Below are 13,517 nucleotides of genomic sequence, written 5' to 3'. Positions count from 1 at the left end.
AAACAGGACCTCTCCCAAAATCAACAGGAAGTGACCTGGATTACCCCAAAATGAACAACAACAAAACACTCCAGAACCCACAGGAAGTGACTGGTTAATGCTTCAAAAGAAACAGGAACTGAGCCAAAATCGACAGGAAGTGATTGTAAATTCTCCAGAATGAACAGAACATGACTTAAAATCAACAGGAAGTGACCTGGTTTACCCTAAAATGAACAAAAAAAGCACCCTACCCACAGGAAGTGAGCGGGGAATGCCCCAAAATGAACAGGAAGTGAGCCTAAATCGACAGGAAGTGATTGTAAATGCTCTAAAATGAACAAAAAAGCACCCTACCCACAGGAAGTGAGCGGGGAATGACCCAAAATGAACAGGAAGCCAGCCAAAATTGACAGGAAGTGATTGTAAATGCTCTAAAATGAATGAAAATGGACTCAAAATCAACAGGAAGTGACAGGTAAATGACCCAAAATGAACAGGAAGCCAGCCAAAATTGACAGGAAGTGATTGTAAATGCTCTAAATTGAATGAAAATGTACTCAAAATCAACAGGAAGTGACAGGTAAATGACCCAAAATGAACAGGTGAGCCAAAATTGACAGGAAGTGATTGTAAATGCTCTAAAATGAATGAAAATGGACTCAAAATCAACAGGAAGTGACAGGTAAATGACCGAAACCAAACAGGAAGTGACCGGTAAATGCCCCAAACTGAACAGGAAGTCACCTGGAGTTTTTCAATGAGCTGTGTATTGCTGCAACCTCCAAATTAATGTCTTTCACTCAATAATCTTTTAATTTTTTAATACTGAGATCAAATTTGACATTTGTTCATCTTCAAAGAATATTAGCAGCACAACAAAATGTAAACGTTAAACCGTCAAGTTTACAATACAAATGAGGCAAACGACAACACAAAATTCACAGAATAAGGCAAAAAATTAAAATAAATAAAAAAGCACAGATGGATGTCATAAATCAGTAACTACCGTAATTTTCAGACGAGAAGTTGCTACTTTTTTTTCAGTTTAAAACTGTTGACTTTGTTTATAAAAAATAAAAATAAAAATAAAAAAGCACAAAAAAGGCAAATATTTTAAATGTCACAGTAAGTTAAAGTATTTCATCTCTTAGTGTTAAAAAACATAAATAAATGAATAAAAGATTTTAAAATGGAGTACTCGAACTGTGTTCAAAAGTTTTGGGACAGTCAATGGCGTCCAACCCATTTTCATTCATCTCGTTTCTTACATCCAAATATCCATACTGGAATGTAAAAAACTTCCTGTTGATCTGGGGGTACTTCAGGTCACTTCCTGTTGATCTGGGGGTACTTCCAGGTCACTTCCTGTTGATCTGGGGGCATTTTCAGGTCACTTCCTGTTGATCTGGGGGTACTTCCAGGTCACTTCCTGTTGATCTGGGGGTACTTCCAGGTCACTTCCTGTTGATCTGGGGGCATTTCCAGGTCACTTCCTGTTGATCTGGGGACACTTCCTGTTGATCTGGGGGTACTTCCGGGTCACTTCCTGTTGATCTGGGGGTACTTCCAGGTCATTCCCTGTTGATCTGGGGGCATTTCCAGGTCACTTCCTGTTGATCTGGGGGCATTTCCAGGTCACTTCCTGTTGATCTGGGGACACTTCCTGTTGATCTGGGGGCATTTCAGGTCACTTCCTGTCGATCTGTGGCAATTTCAGGTCACTTCCTGTTGATTTGGGGGCACTTCCAGGTCACTTCCTGTTGATCTGGGGGCACTTCCAGGTCACTTCCTGTTGATCTGTGGGGGCCCTTCCTGTTGATCTGTGGGGGCACTTCCTGTTGATCTGGGGGCACTTCCTGTTGATCTGGGGGCACTTCCAGGTCACTTCCTGTTGATCTGGGGACACTTCCTGTTGATCTGGGGGTACTTCCGGGTCACTTCCTGTTGATCTGGGGGTACTTCCAGGTCATTCCCTGTTGATCTGGGGGCATTTCCAGGTCACTTCCTGTTGATCTGGGGGCATTTCCAGGTCACTTCCTGTTGATCTGGGGACACTTCCTGTTGATCTGGGGGCATTTCAGGTCACTTCCTGTCGATCTGTGGCAATTTCAGGTCACTTCCTGTTGATTTGGGGGCACTTCCAGGTCACTTCCTGTTGATCTGGGGGCACTTCCAGGTCACTTCCTGTTGATCTGTGGGGGCCCTTCCTGTTGATCTGTGGGGGCACTTCCTGTTGATCTGGGGGCACTTCCTGTTGATCTGGGGGCACTTCCAGGTCATTTCCTGTTGATCCGGGGGCATTTCCAGGTCACTTCCTGTTGGTTTTGGGACATTCACTTTCCTCTCATATTTTCTGGCATATTAGCCGCCTCCGCGTATAAGCCGCACCCTTAAAATTGCCTTATAATGGTTAAATTTGACAATTTCTCTCGTATTAGCCGCCCTCTGATTCCCAATTTCAATCAAAAATAACAACTATCAATGGAGAAAGACTGATAAGATGATTTGAGTGCATTTGTGGGTCACTTCCTGTTGATTTCGGCCTGTTTTAAAATGGTTTGGGGGTCAGCTGATGATGTTGCGCCCTGACTGGGCCATTTCCTGTTGCTTTGGGCTATTGCCAGGTCACTTCCTGTTGATTTTTGGGATCCTTTTAGGGCAATCCAAGTCTTTTTTCTTAGCAAAAATGACTGAAAATGGGTTGGACCCAAGACTTTTGGCACGGTGCGCAATCGCTTTGAGAATACTGGTGTACATAACAATAACAACAACAAGAAAAAAAAACTTGGCAATTAGGCTCAGTGTCAGGAATGAAAATTGAGCACGACTAAAAATGAATGTTGAACAGGGTTTTTGTGGAGAAGTTTTTTAGGAGGCCAAACCCAGGAAAAACCCACCAACGAAGCCGCTGGACATGACGATGTTCCGCTTGATAAAATCGGTTGCCTGAGTGGTAAAAATATTAGATTTTTTTTACATCACGACATTTTTTGATTGGACATCCTAGCTCGACGTCCAATCCATTTTGAGAAAAAGATAAGATAAGTTTAGATAAGAAGTATTTTGCAGTACCTTTACCTCCTGGAGGAAGGTGTTGATTTCCGGGCCCGCCTTGTCGGCTTTCTTCTTCAGGTGTTTCTTGGCTTTGTTCACGTCCTTCTCCACTTTCTTCCAGTCCACCTGGACGTAGCCGCTGTGATTAGCTATCTGAAAACAAAACAAAAACATCAATAACAACAACAACAACAACAACAACAACAACAACAACAACAACAACAACAAAAACAAAAGGACGCAAACGTTAGCCCTTTGGAGGGAGGCCAGCTTCCAAAAACAACTGAAAATGACCCGGAAATGCTTCAAGACCAACCCCAAATGGACAGAACCCATAATAATAACACACATTCCACAGGAAGTGACATAATTGTGCACAAAATCAACATTAAGTGCTTAAAATAAACAGGAATTAAATCCCAAATGAACCCATTGGCTTGCTTGGACGGCATTAAACATCCAATCCAAATTAGCCACCATGCTAAATGCCCAAAATCCTGCAGGAAGTGACCAAAAAAAAAATCAAATCTGACAGGACCCCCCCAAAAATCAAATCCTACATGAAGTGACCAAAAAAAAAAAAACAAATCTTATAGGAAGTGACCCAAAAAAATCCTACAGGAAGTGACCCAAACAAAAATCCTACAGGAAGTGGCCCCCAAATCTTACAGGAAGTGACCCAAAAAACCCAAAAGCCTACAGGGAGTGACCCCCCCCCCCAAAAAAAACAAATCCTACGCTACGGGAAGTGACCCCAAAAAAACAAATCCTACGGGAAGTGACCCACCCCCCCAAAAAAAATCATACGGGAAGTGACCCAAACAAAAATCCTACAGGAAGTGACCCAAAAAACCCAAAAGCCTACAGGGAGTGACCCCCTAAAAAAATCCTACAGGAAGTGACCCCAAAAAAATCCTATGCTACGGGAAGTGACCCCAAAAAAACGCATCCTACGGGAAGTGACCCCAAAAAACAAATCCTACGGGAAGTGACCCCCCAAAAAACAAATCCTACGGGAAGTGACCCAAACAAAAATCCTACAGGAAGTGACCCAAAAAACCCCAAAGCCTACAGGGAGTGACCTCCTAAAAAATCCTACAGGAAGTGACCAAAAAAAAAACTATGCTACGGGAAGTGACCCCCCAAAAAAAACTATGCTACGGGAAGTGACCCCCAAAAAACAAATCCTACGGAAAGTGACCCAAAACTCTCCAAATCCTACAGGAAGTGAACTCCAAACCCTACAGGAAGTGACCCAAAACTCCCCAAATCCTACAGGAAGCGACCTGTCAATACAAACCAGCCCCCGCCTTGAATGAATTCCCATCACTGTCAATGACTAAGTTGCATTCGCAAACGTAGGGTTTAAAGTAGTCTATAAGCTGGGTTTCACCGAAAATGACGTCATTTCCTTTGCAGTTTACCTGTAAAAGCATAAAGCCTCCACCCACCGCGGTCGCCGCGATCTTCCCGACCCTCTGCAAGACATATCCGGCACACCTATGACGAGAAGGAAAATCCAAACAGTCGCCATTCGACCACCGGAAGCAGCGTTCCCCGTTTCATTCACTCGTCCGGTCTTACCATCCCGTGAGTCCCCCCACGACGAGTTGAGTAGCCACCGAGTACTTCTCGGCGATAGGCCCCGAATGACTTCCAAAAACTCGACTCCACCAGTGATGACGTCGAGCGTACTCCGTCAAATCCACCACCTCGTAGACCTCCTCTTCACTTTCGCCCTCTTCCTGGCCTGGCGGGAACAAACCAAAACAATAACAACCACCACCACCACGACGACGTCACATAAACGCGACTCCAATATTCAACGAACCCGTCGTCACGTGACACATCAGTATTAAGAAGTCGCATTCTAAACCGTCACCCGATTATTTCAAGCGACCCCGTTAGGAAAAATCCGGATAATAAAACACCCCCTCCTCCTTCTCCTCCTTCTCCTCCGTACCTTCGCTCTGCTCCACGGTCGCCATTTTCTCTCACAGGATGTTGACACTCGAAACCCCGCCCACTCTATGACGCGTCGCCACGTCAACTCGACGACTTTTCTTATTCAAATATCGGAACTATCCCCCTTGACAGGCAGCTGCAGTCCAAGCGGAAACCCGAATAAACACCAAACAGCCGCAGTCACCTAAGCTATAAACCCCTCATATTTAAAAAAAACGACGCCATTTTCCCACGTAAATTAAAACCTCATTTAACCCACCACGTCCAACTTCACTCGGCTAATTCACCTAGCCAAAGAGCACCGGTCGTATTAATTTAAACCCCGAAAAAAACGACGGAACACAAGTCATATGGTACTCTCGTCGCCATTTGATTGGCCAGAACAGAAGGTGAGGGGCGTGGCCTAAACGGCGCGTGGGTTCGCTTCACTGACACAATTAAAACAACTTCATCTCGTCGGTCCAAAACGCCATTAATTTGGAGGGGGACTATTTACGCTTCGCGTGATGCCTTCAGGTACTCGCCACTAAAATCCAAAATGTGACCTTCGACGAACGGCTCGTCCCCCGGAAAGGATTTGCTACTACGTCCAATCGCATCTTTTCGGGCTGGGGGAAAAGTTTTTGATCCTTGGCCTTTCTCGGCGACCCCCCCAACCGCCCTCCGTTCGATTCGGCGGAGCGAACCCATCGCCCCCCACCACCACCACCACCACCACCACCCCCCGCCTCGCCGTTTTTTTTTTCCTTCCATGCAATCGTGCGGGGTGTCCGTCGCCGTCGCCGCCTGCGCCGCCGCCGCTCGGAGTCTCGGCTCGGCTTCTGATGGTGCTGGTGATGAGGAAAAGAAAATGGCGTCGGGAAAAGCCAGTCAAACAGAGGAGGACTTTCCGACGCTGACAGCCCGGGAGAGGGACGCTTTAGCCGGGATTGACAGGTGGGAACGTGAGAGCCGTCCGCCACTCGGGACGTCGAAAAGCACCCCAAAATGGAGCGAGATTTGTCGGCGACTAACGGCCGGTCGGTCGCCTTCTCTGTTCCGCTGCTCTTTTTTTTTTGCTCGCAGCTCACTGTTTGGCTTTCAGAAGCTTCATGAAGATGGCGCCAGAACCAAGGCCTTGTTGATGAAGGTAGCTACACCGAATCATTCTTTTCAAAACATGCCTTCTTTTTACTCAAAAAAGGTACAGCCATGTTGTTAGTCGAGTGAAATACACGGCGGGGAATCGGCCCCCCCGAAGCGGTTTGAGCTAGCTTTAGCCAGCGGCCTTCCCGCACAACATACCGAGGCCACTTAGCCTGTTAGCATATTAGCTCGCTAGCTAGCTAGCTAGCTCCCCTGCACCTGCCCCCTTCCGCTCGCACTCCTTCGGCTAAAAAGCGGCTCCGACTACGATTAAAAACGTCAAAATAGCGTTTTGACGACGTTACGCTAAACATTAGCGCGTAAAAGTGTCGCGTTTCGGAGCACAACAACACCAAACGTCGTCGTAACGTTTTTTTGTGCGGCAAAAGACGATTCTTACGTCGCTACGTGCTAAAAGTTCATTTTCGGGACTTGCTATTTGAATTAAAAACGCACAATGCTGGTTTTTGAGACTGTTTTGGTGCGCTGAAACGTGCTTTTTAAAACATAAACATGAGTGTGTGACAAGCGAAAATGCTAAATATTTTTGAATGGGGACGCAAGGGAATATGTGTGATTGTTTTTAATGTTTACAAACGGCGTTTAGGACGTTTAAGATGTCCAAGATGGCGGAGTAGTGATTTATGTATTGATGTGTTGTTGAATGTTTTGATTTTTGGGTTAATTGTTGTTTAAACTGGGGCTGGGCAATCGTTCATATCGCCTGATATTAATTGCGATTAATTGTATTCAGTGTATAGCAAGTTATAGCTTATTTGTTAGTCTTATTTTGAATGTACGTATAGTTAAAGGAATCTATATTACTCACTCATAATACAAGAGTTAATGCACAGTTGTAAAATAATATATTTATTAAACTGCTTTAATGAATCTGAGCTTTTTTTAATATATCTAGATTAGGGCTGGGCAATGTGGCTCCCCAAAAAATGAATGTTTTGACCCACGCAACATGACAAAATTATGCTAGCGTTCATTGCGAGTTAATGCTAAAATGTGAAAAACTGCAAGTTTAAACTAAAGTTGTCATAGATTGGAATCCAAATAAAGTTTTTTTAGGAGGTAAAAAGCAAAATAAAATCGAGATATACACAATAATATCGTTAATAGTAGCCAAAATACTTTTTGTACCACCAAAACTAGAGTACGAAGCAAAAAAAAAACATTAACGGTGGAAAAGAATATCGTCAAAAAAACAAAATAAATGTATTTAATTATGTATTACACACGGGCGGCTCGGCCTCGCAGTTCTGGGTTCGATCCCAGGTCGGTCATCCTGTGTGGAAATTGCATGTTCTCGTGGGTTGTTTTTCCTGGATGTTCTGCATCTCAAAAACATGCATGTTAGGCTAATAGTATGCTAAATTATCCCTAGCTATGGGTTGTTTGTGTCCTTGTGCCTTGCGATTGGTTGGCCACCGATTCAGGGTGTCCCCCGCCTGGTGCCTGTGGTTAGCTGGGATAGGCTCCGGCACCCCACGGAAAACCCTCGTGAGGATAAGCGGGTTATAAAGTGAATGAATAACGTGGTACTCATCGGGAAAAGATGACAAAGTTGTAATGGCGATGGAAGTTTGATATGATTTTAGCGACGTAGCTTAGCTAGGGGGTGACGGTGCGCCGTTTCTTTTAGGCTGTCCGCTGCTCCGATTCGCTGGTTCTCAAGGCGGAGGGCAAAGTGGATCCCGAGGTCTTTTGCCAGCTGGGACACTTCAATCTCCTCTTGGAGGATTACCCAAAAGGTGAGTGAGTGAGTTGGCACTTTTTTACGTGGCTATTACGCTGGCTTTGCTAAAAAAATAATTTTCTATTCCAGCATTATCGGCATACCAGAGGTACTACAGTTTACAGTCAGACTACTGGAAGGTGAGCTAACGGCTAACCTTGCAGCTATCACTTAAAAATGACTATTTTCTCACATATAGGCCATATTTGTCGCAAAAAAATGATGACTGAATCCAGGGTACGGCTTATATGCGCATAAATTGGATTTGAAAATGCAAGGTGACAAAGACCATGAATCAGGGGGCGGCTTATACGTGAGAAATATTCAATTTCAACCATTTTAAGGCCATTTCAAAGGTACGGCTTACACGTGAGAAATTGTCAATTTCAATCATTTTAAGGCCATTTTAAGGGTACGGCTTATATGTGAGAAATGGTCAATTTCAACCATGTTAAGGCAATTTTAAGGGTACGGCTTGTACGTGGGAAATTCAAATTCAACCATTTAAGGCAATTTTAAGGGTACGGCTTATACGTGAGAAATTGTCAAATTCAACTATTTTAAGGCAATTTTAAGGGTACGGCTTATACATGAGAAATTGTCAGTTTCAACCATTTTAAGGCAATTTTAAGGATATGCTTATACGTGGGAAATTGTCAATTTCCACCATTTTAAGGGTACGGCTTATACGTGAGAAATTGTCAATTTCAACCATATTAAGGCAATTTTAAGGTTACGGCTTGTACGTAAGAAATTGTCGAATTCAGCAATTTTAAGGGTACGGCTTATACGCAAGAAATTGTCAATTTCAACCATTTTAAGTCAATTTTAAGGGTACGGCTTATACGTGAGAAATTGTCAAATTCAACCATTTTAAGGCAATTTTAAGGTTACGGCTTATATGTGGAGGCGGCTATTATTGCAAGAAAATACGCTAAATGCTTACATTTTTTGCAATACCGGAAGTGGGTGAGTTTTGCTATCTGCAATCCCATTGGTTCGTTGGCCCCTTGCCATCAAACTGGCAGTCGACAAGTTCAAAATGCCCCCAAACCGGCAGAAAGTCACCGGAAAAGCCCCCAAAATCATCAGAAACTGACCAACGAACAAAAAGGTCCCCGAAAATCAACAGGAAATGATCCAATCTAAACAGGAAGTGACCTGTAAGTCCCCTAAAATGACAAGGAAGTGACCCAAAATGGACCCCATGCCCGCCATTGACGATTATGTCCAATTCACTTCAACTGGCTTATTTTTTCCCGCCGTTGACGAGGTTAGACGTCCATTTTGACTGGGATGGGCGGAGCCAATGGAGGAACCGGAGCCTGTCCCAGTCAACCAATCCTGTTTTACTGCTGTTGATTAAATGTGTTTTAATGTGACCCGCACAGAACGCCGCCTTTCTCTACGGGCTGGGAATGGTTTACTTCCACTACAACGCCTTTCAATGGTGAGTCGTTATTTTCATCTTTTCATATTTCATATTTTTCCTTCCTCACTTTTTTTTTTTTTTTTTACATTTTTGAGCCATTCGGACTTTCCAAACATTCCAACGAAACCCTTTAAAATGGGTTAAAATGTCCCAATTTTGTATGAAAGATGTGAGAAACAAGCAAAAATGAGAGAAAATTATAAGAAAATGATTTATTAATGGCTTAAAATAAATAAAGCATGTGAAAATGTGCCCTGCGCCGCTGAAATAGTTCCCACTGCTGCCGTTATAATGGGATGTAATACCCACGTTGTCCGCCAGAGGGCGGCAAGAGCGCGTTCTACCATATCTCGAGTCCCCATTTACATTTAAAAAAAGAGGTAGGATTGTATTTTTAAATATGACGTACGCTATGAATTACAGATATAGAAAATATGATTGAGGAGGAAGTCACCTTTTCAAAGTAGAGCTGGCCAATTAAACGATAACGATAATTATCGTGAAATCATTTTTGTCAACGAAAAGATAAAAAACGTTATCATGGGAGACGTAATATCAGTGTTTGTCCACCAGATGGCGGCAAAAGTCAGTTATACCCGTTTTACAGTGAGAATCAATGCATCAACTACAATATTTTCAAAATAAAATAACGGATAAGGAAATGCATTGACTTTTTGGGGGATTTCGTAATCTGGATCTTTGTCATATGTCAAGTCACTCATTTGCATAGAAAAAAATTAATAATCTGAGGCATTTTGTACATAGAGGTATTGATCTTATTTTCTAATATTTCTGTAATTGATGTTGACAGGGCGATCAAAGCATTCCAGGAAGTGTTGTACATCGACCCGGGTTTTTCCCGCGCCAAGGAAATCCACCTGCGACTGGGTCTCATGTTCAAGGTCAACACGGACTACGAGTCCAGTCTCAAGGTAAGGCGCTGGTTCCGTGGGAACGGGCGACCGATCCCGTCCGTCCGTCCATGGAAGGTGGCTAAGGCGATAGCTAATCACCGGCGTTGGCGTTTTTCAGCATTTTCAGCTGGCGTCCATCGACTCCAACCCCTGCACTTTGTCCAAAGCCGAAAGTAAGTGGACGCGTCGAGTGGAGGTCGGGCGCCGTGACGTTGACGTTCGATCCCGCCGCCAATCTTTTCAAATTCTTCAACACTACTACGAAAAACTATTAACTTGTCTTTCTCTCTCTTGTCCAATTGCAGTTCAGTTCCACATTGCTCATTTATATGAGATTCAGGTGAGCAAGTTCTTGTCAATGTTTTGCCCGCTAGTCAAACACTTTACGCCACATGATCAAAAATATGATTGTTTTACTAATGTCTTTAGCATGCTAAGATACACTAAGATAGCTTTCAAATGGCGTTTGTTGATTTTTGGGTCATTTTTGGGGCGTTTTCTGGTCACCTCCGGTTAGTTTTGGGATGTTTCTGGTTGATTTTGGACTGTTCTGGGTCACTTCTGGTTGGTTTTTGTCCGTTTTCGGGTCACTTCCGGCTGGTTTTGTGGCCGTGTTCGGGTAACTTACAGTTCTTGTTGTTTTTTTGCCATCTGTGGGTCACTTACGGTTGTTTTGGGTCACTTCCGGTCGTTTTGGGCTATTTTTGGGCCACTTCTGGTTGTTATGGGGTCACTTCCGGTTGTTTTGGGCCATTTTGGGGTGACTTCCAGTTGTTTTGGGTCACTTTTGGTTGTTCTGGGCCATTTTTGGGTCACTTTTGGTTGTTTTGGGCCGTTTTCTGGTAACTATTGGTTGTTTTGGGCCGTTTTCGGGTAACTTCCGGTTGTTGTTTTTTTGCCATTTCCGGGTTAGTTCCTTTTGATTTTTGGGTCACTTCTGGTGTATTTTCGGGCCACTTCTGGTTGTTATGGGGTCATTTCCGGTTGATTTGGACAATTTTGGGGTAACTTCCAGTTGTTTTGGGTCATTTTGGGGTAACTTGTTTGTTCTGGGCCATTTTCGGGTCACTTCCGTTTTTTGGGGGGGTCACTTATGGTTGTTTCGGGCCATTTTCGGGTCACTTCCAGTTGTTGTTCTTCTTTTTCACCTCTGGCGCCTGACGATTACCTTCAGCCATGTTGTTGTTGTTGTTTTTTACCATTTTGGGTCACTTCTGGTTGGTTTTGGGGGCATTTCCAACTCATTTCCTTTTGATTTTTGGGTCACTTCTGGTTGATTTCAGCGGTGTGTTTTGCGCCATTTCCAGGTCACTTCCGGTTGATTTCAACATAAATAGCCACTGACTCCAAATACCAAATAAACAAGACTTAGTTTGAATGTTTTTTTCGGACACAAATGTGATACCGCCCCCCCCTCGTACCCAGAAGCGATACCGTGCCGCCAAGGAGGCCTACGAGAGCCTCCTGCAGACGGAGGAGCTTCCGGCCCAGGTGAAGGCCACCACCCTGCAGCAGCTAGGTGAGCTCCGTGCGCCGGTCCCCCCTTCCCGCCGCGGATGGGACACGACCACCTAGCGTACTTTTTGTTTGTTTTGTTGTTGTTTTGCTCCAGGCTGGATGCATCACACGGCCGAGCAGCTGGGGGAAAAGGCCGGTCGGGACGGCTACGCCATCCAGTGTCTGCAGAAATCTCTGGAGGCGGAGCCAAACTCCGGACAGTCCTGGTACTTCCTGGGCAGGTAGGCTAGGCGCTAGCTAACGAGCCGCATCGCAGGATTGGGTTCAAACGGATGGGGTTCCCCCAGCGCTTAGATTTTCTCTTTGGTTAGCTCCGCCTCCCGTTCACCTGAAAGTCGCCGCCCTCTTCCACAGGTGCTACTCGAGTATCGGAAAGGTCCAGGACGCCTTCATCTCCTACCGGCAATCCATCGACAAGTCTGAGGCCAGCGCCGATACTTGGTGCTCCATCGGGTAAGGATCCTTTTCTTTGCATTTCATTTGAAGTCAAATTGGCGCCAAATGGACTGGAAGTCACATTGGCGCCAAATGGAAAGGAAGTGAAGTCAAATTGGCGCCAAATGGAAAGGAAGTGAAGTCAAATTGGCGCCAAATGGACAGGAAGTGAAGTCGGATTGGCGCCCAATGGACAGGAAGTGAAGTCAAGTTGGCGCAAAATGGACAGGAAGTGAAGTTGAATTGGTGCCAAATGGAAAGGAAGTGAAGTCAAATTGGCGCCCAATAGAAAGGAAGTCAAACTGGCGCCAAATGGACAGGAAGTGAAGTCGAATCAACGCAAAATGGACAGGAAGTGAAGTTGTATTGGCGCTAAATGGACAGGAAGTGATGTCAAATTGGCGCCCAATGGACAGGAAGTGATGTCAAATTGGCGCCCAATGGACAGGAAGTGATGCCAAATTGTCCCCCAATGGACAGGAAATGAAGTCAAATCGGCGCCCAATTGACAGGAAGTGAGGTCATATTGCCCCAAAATTAACAGAAAAAAGTGCAAAATGTACAGGAAGTGAACTCAAATCTACCGGAAATGATGTCAAAATACAGAAAGTGACCTCACATTGGCCCCAAATGAACAGGTAATGCAGGAAGTGACATCAAAATAGCCCAAAATGTACATGACCTAACCTGGAATGAGCCAAAAGCAACAGGAAGCGACACGTCGATTGCATTTGGCTTGGTCTCACGCTCTTTGGTCCGCCAGGGTGCTGTACCAGCAGCAGAACCAGCCCATGGACGCCCTCCAGGCCTACATCTGCGCCGTGCAACTGGACCACAGCCACGCCGCCGCCTGGATGGACCTGGGAACGCTGTACGAGTCGTGCAACCAGCCGCACGACGCCATCAAGTGCTACGTCAACGCCACGCGCAGCAAGGCCTGCGCCAACGCCGCCGTCCTGGCGCACCGCATCAAATGCCTGCAGGTGAGTGGAGAGCGGGGGCGGCCATTTTGGGTCAGGGCCTGGGCCTTTTTTCTCCTCCTCGGCTTTTCGGAATGTGAGTCGCACTTTATTCGCCGTTTGGGTAAAAGATGGCGCCCTTAAAAATTGCCGCCAGGTGTCCTTTCCGCCGTTTATATTTAGGAAAAAAAATGTTTCTTTGCGGAATTTATGACAAGAAATTAGTAGATTCGGATGAATTATTTATTTTTATTTATTTATTTTTTTACGCCCTTTTTTAACTTCCCTGCTTTTTAAAAATAATTATTTCTAAATAAAATAATTTAATAAGTCATTGCTGAGTATTTATGTATTTTTGTTATTATTATTTTTTTTTTAAATGAGCATAA

The 13,517-nt window shown here is 44.7% G+C and overlaps 2 protein-coding genes across 3 annotated transcripts in view; one reads left to right on the top strand and one right to left on the bottom strand.

Annotated features, from left to right (window-relative positions):
- Positions 1-2,068: 2,068 nt before the first annotated feature.
- LOC144086769 (FUN14 domain-containing protein 1-like) lies at positions 2,069-5,664 on the bottom strand. Of its 2 annotated transcripts, none has more exons than XM_077616866.1 (5): positions 5,000-5,664; positions 4,621-4,786; positions 4,461-4,536; positions 3,061-3,189; positions 2,069-2,928 (listed from the first exon to the last, which is right to left on the bottom strand). In XM_077616866.1, exons 1-5 carry the CDS (start codon positions 5,022-5,024, stop codon positions 2,851-2,853), a joined length of 474 nt encoding a protein of 157 aa, XP_077472992.1. In that variant the 5' UTR covers positions 5,025-5,664; the 3' UTR covers positions 2,069-2,850. The 2 variants fall into 2 exon arrangements, with proteins under 2 accessions (XP_077472992.1, XP_077472984.1); XM_077616858.1 differs by having other exon boundaries at positions 3,055-3,189; positions 5,000-5,659.
- Positions 5,395-13,517, top strand: part of LOC144086777 (lysine-specific demethylase 6A-like) — a 29,239-nt gene continuing 21,116 nt past the window's right edge. The window contains exons 1-12 of the mRNA XM_077616880.1: positions 5,395-5,937; positions 6,067-6,130; positions 7,778-7,886; positions 7,961-8,010; positions 9,262-9,320; positions 10,114-10,234; positions 10,335-10,389; positions 10,522-10,556; positions 11,642-11,735; positions 11,829-11,955; positions 12,089-12,187; positions 12,933-13,152. Of these exons, the coding sequence (XP_077473006.1) occupies positions 5,753-5,937; positions 6,067-6,130; positions 7,778-7,886; positions 7,961-8,010; positions 9,262-9,320; positions 10,114-10,234; positions 10,335-10,389; positions 10,522-10,556; positions 11,642-11,735; positions 11,829-11,955; positions 12,089-12,187; positions 12,933-13,152 (1,218 nt within the window). The 5' untranslated portion in view covers positions 5,395-5,752. The remainder of the gene's footprint in view (positions 5,938-6,066; positions 6,131-7,777; positions 7,887-7,960; positions 8,011-9,261; positions 9,321-10,113; positions 10,235-10,334; positions 10,390-10,521; positions 10,557-11,641; positions 11,736-11,828; positions 11,956-12,088; positions 12,188-12,932; positions 13,153-13,517) is intronic.

The sequence above is a fragment of the Stigmatopora argus genome, chromosome 1, assembly GCF_051989625.1.
Source record: "Stigmatopora argus isolate UIUO_Sarg chromosome 1, RoL_Sarg_1.0, whole genome shotgun sequence".
NCBI classification, from domain to species: Eukaryota; Metazoa; Chordata; class Actinopteri; order Syngnathiformes; family Syngnathidae; genus Stigmatopora; species Stigmatopora argus.
Note: the sequence above shows the minus strand (reverse complement) of the source record. Positions and strands in the feature narration are given on the sequence as shown.

Excerpts from the sequence above, each read along its gene's own strand:
- LOC144086769 (XM_077616858.1), bottom strand. The coding sequence starts at position 5,024 with ATGGCGACCGTGGAGCAGAGCGAAG. Across the intron at positions 4,537-4,620 it reads GTGGGGGGACTCACGGGATG|GTGTGCCGGATATGTCTTGC; the intron begins GTAAGACCGGAC and ends TTCTCGTCATAG. Across the intron at positions 3,190-4,460 it reads GAGGCTTTATGCTTTTACAG|ATAGCTAATCACAGCGGCTA; the intron begins GTAAACTGCAAA and ends TTTTGTTTTCAG.